This window comes from Oratosquilla oratoria, chromosome 36 (assembly GCF_046742065.1).
Source record: "Oratosquilla oratoria isolate Oo_2021 chromosome 36, ASM4674206v1, whole genome shotgun sequence".
Classification (NCBI taxonomy): domain Eukaryota; kingdom Metazoa; phylum Arthropoda; class Malacostraca; order Stomatopoda; family Squillidae; genus Oratosquilla; species Oratosquilla oratoria.
The window spans coordinates 6331775-6333423 of NC_134812.1; the positions used below are offsets into that span (position 1 = coordinate 6331775).

At 38.0% G+C, this 1649-nt stretch overlaps 1 protein-coding gene across 2 annotated transcripts in view; it reads left to right on the plus strand.

Annotated features, from left to right (window-relative positions):
* LOC143018885 (carboxypeptidase Q-like) overlaps positions 1–1291 on the plus strand; it is a 22764-nt gene extending 21473 nt beyond the window's left edge. For both annotated transcript variants that reach the window (XM_076174446.1, XM_076174447.1), the window contains exon 10: positions 931–1291. In XM_076174446.1, coding sequence (XP_076030561.1) covers positions 931–1088 — 158 coding nt within the window. In that variant the 3' untranslated portion in view covers positions 1089–1291. The remainder of the gene's footprint in view (positions 1–930) is intronic.
* Positions 1292–1649: the final 358 nt, after the last annotated feature.

Below are 1649 nucleotides of genomic sequence, written 5' to 3' on the forward strand. Positions count from 1 at the left end.
ACCATATGAGGACGGAGCCTTTATTTGTACGACGTTTCGCTTATTACAGCTTTTTCAAGTGCAAGTTGAGATACAAATGCTTAAGGGGAAAGAAGGGAACGGGGAGAGAAAAGGGGGGGGGAAGGATTAGGAGGAGGAGGAGAAGGGGGGGGGATTGGAGCATTTAATCTCAAGCATTTGTATCTCAACTTGTACTTGAAAAAGCTGTAATAAGCGAAACGTCGTACAAATAAAGGCTCCGTCCTCATATGGTGTTTATCTCGTCAAGTGGATTTTATGCCTTTGTATTTGTTATTTATTTATTCATTTATTTATTTACTTATTCATTTATTTGTCTATGTATCTATTTTTGCTACCTCCCTTGTAAGGGGCAAAATGCCTTTGATATATATATATATATATATATATATATATATATATATATATATATATATATATATATATATATATGTACACAAAGGGTCTCTTTGGCCCAGAACTTACATTCTGTAAAGACATAGAGTGCAAGGGTAATCTAATAGAGGTATTCAAATAGGTCAAGGGTTTTCACAAGGGTGATCCAGGGAGGGTCATCATACTACGACAGTAGGGTAGGTTTAAGAAGGAAACAAGCAAAAACTGGTTTACCAATAGAGTGATTAACAAATAGAATAGACTTAGTAACCATGTAGTGAGCGCTGAAATTATTTGTTGCTTTAAGAGAATATTAGGTAATTTTATGGATAGGGATGACATGTGATAATAGACATGGAACTGCTTAGTGTAGGTCTCATGGTCTCTTGCGGTCTCCTTCATTCTTATGTTCTTGCGTTTATCTTTCTCTTAGATGGGGATGACAGATGGTAATGGACATGAAACTGCCTAGTGTAGGCCTTATGGTCTCTTTCTGTCTCCTTTATTCTTATGTTTTTATGTTTATCTACCTCTTAGGATCCCTGTACAACGCCAACGACGAATACTTCTGGTTCCATCATTCAGACGGGGACACGATGAGCGTAGAGGACTCTGACACGCTAGACAGATGCACCGCCCTATGGACGGCCGTCGCTTACGTTGCTGCCGACATATCCGCTACTTTTCCCCGATGAGATATATAGATATATAAATATATAGATGCAGATATAAGTATAGATATAGATGTAGGGAAAGAGGTAGAAAGAGAGGGAGAAGGTGATAGGGGGAGAGAGAGAGATAGAGAATCAGAGATAGAAAGTTAGCGAGAGAGAAAAAGGGAGTTTGAGAGAGAGAGAGAGAGAGAGAGAGAGAGAGAGAATGCCACATGGCACATTTTCTTATTCTATTGATAAGGATTTTTGTAAACAAAATGGTATCAAAATAAACGAAATTTAAATACAGTATGTGATGTAACTCTGCATCTCGAATCATGTTGTATGTCCACAAGGATTGTGTACTTTACATTAACCCATTTGCTACGAAGTTGTGGGTGTTGCCACGAACATGAATAAAATCACCTGGCGACAGCTGGGGTTAAAGGAAAGGTACCACCCAATACGGAAGGGGTTAACGGGAAGTGGGCATCCTTCCGTTTGAATAAAGTAGACTGGCGACATTTAGATTATGATTTTTTTATTTATTATAATTTTCTTATTTTCAAATGGTTTAAACTAAGATCGAAGTCCCGCTTTCAA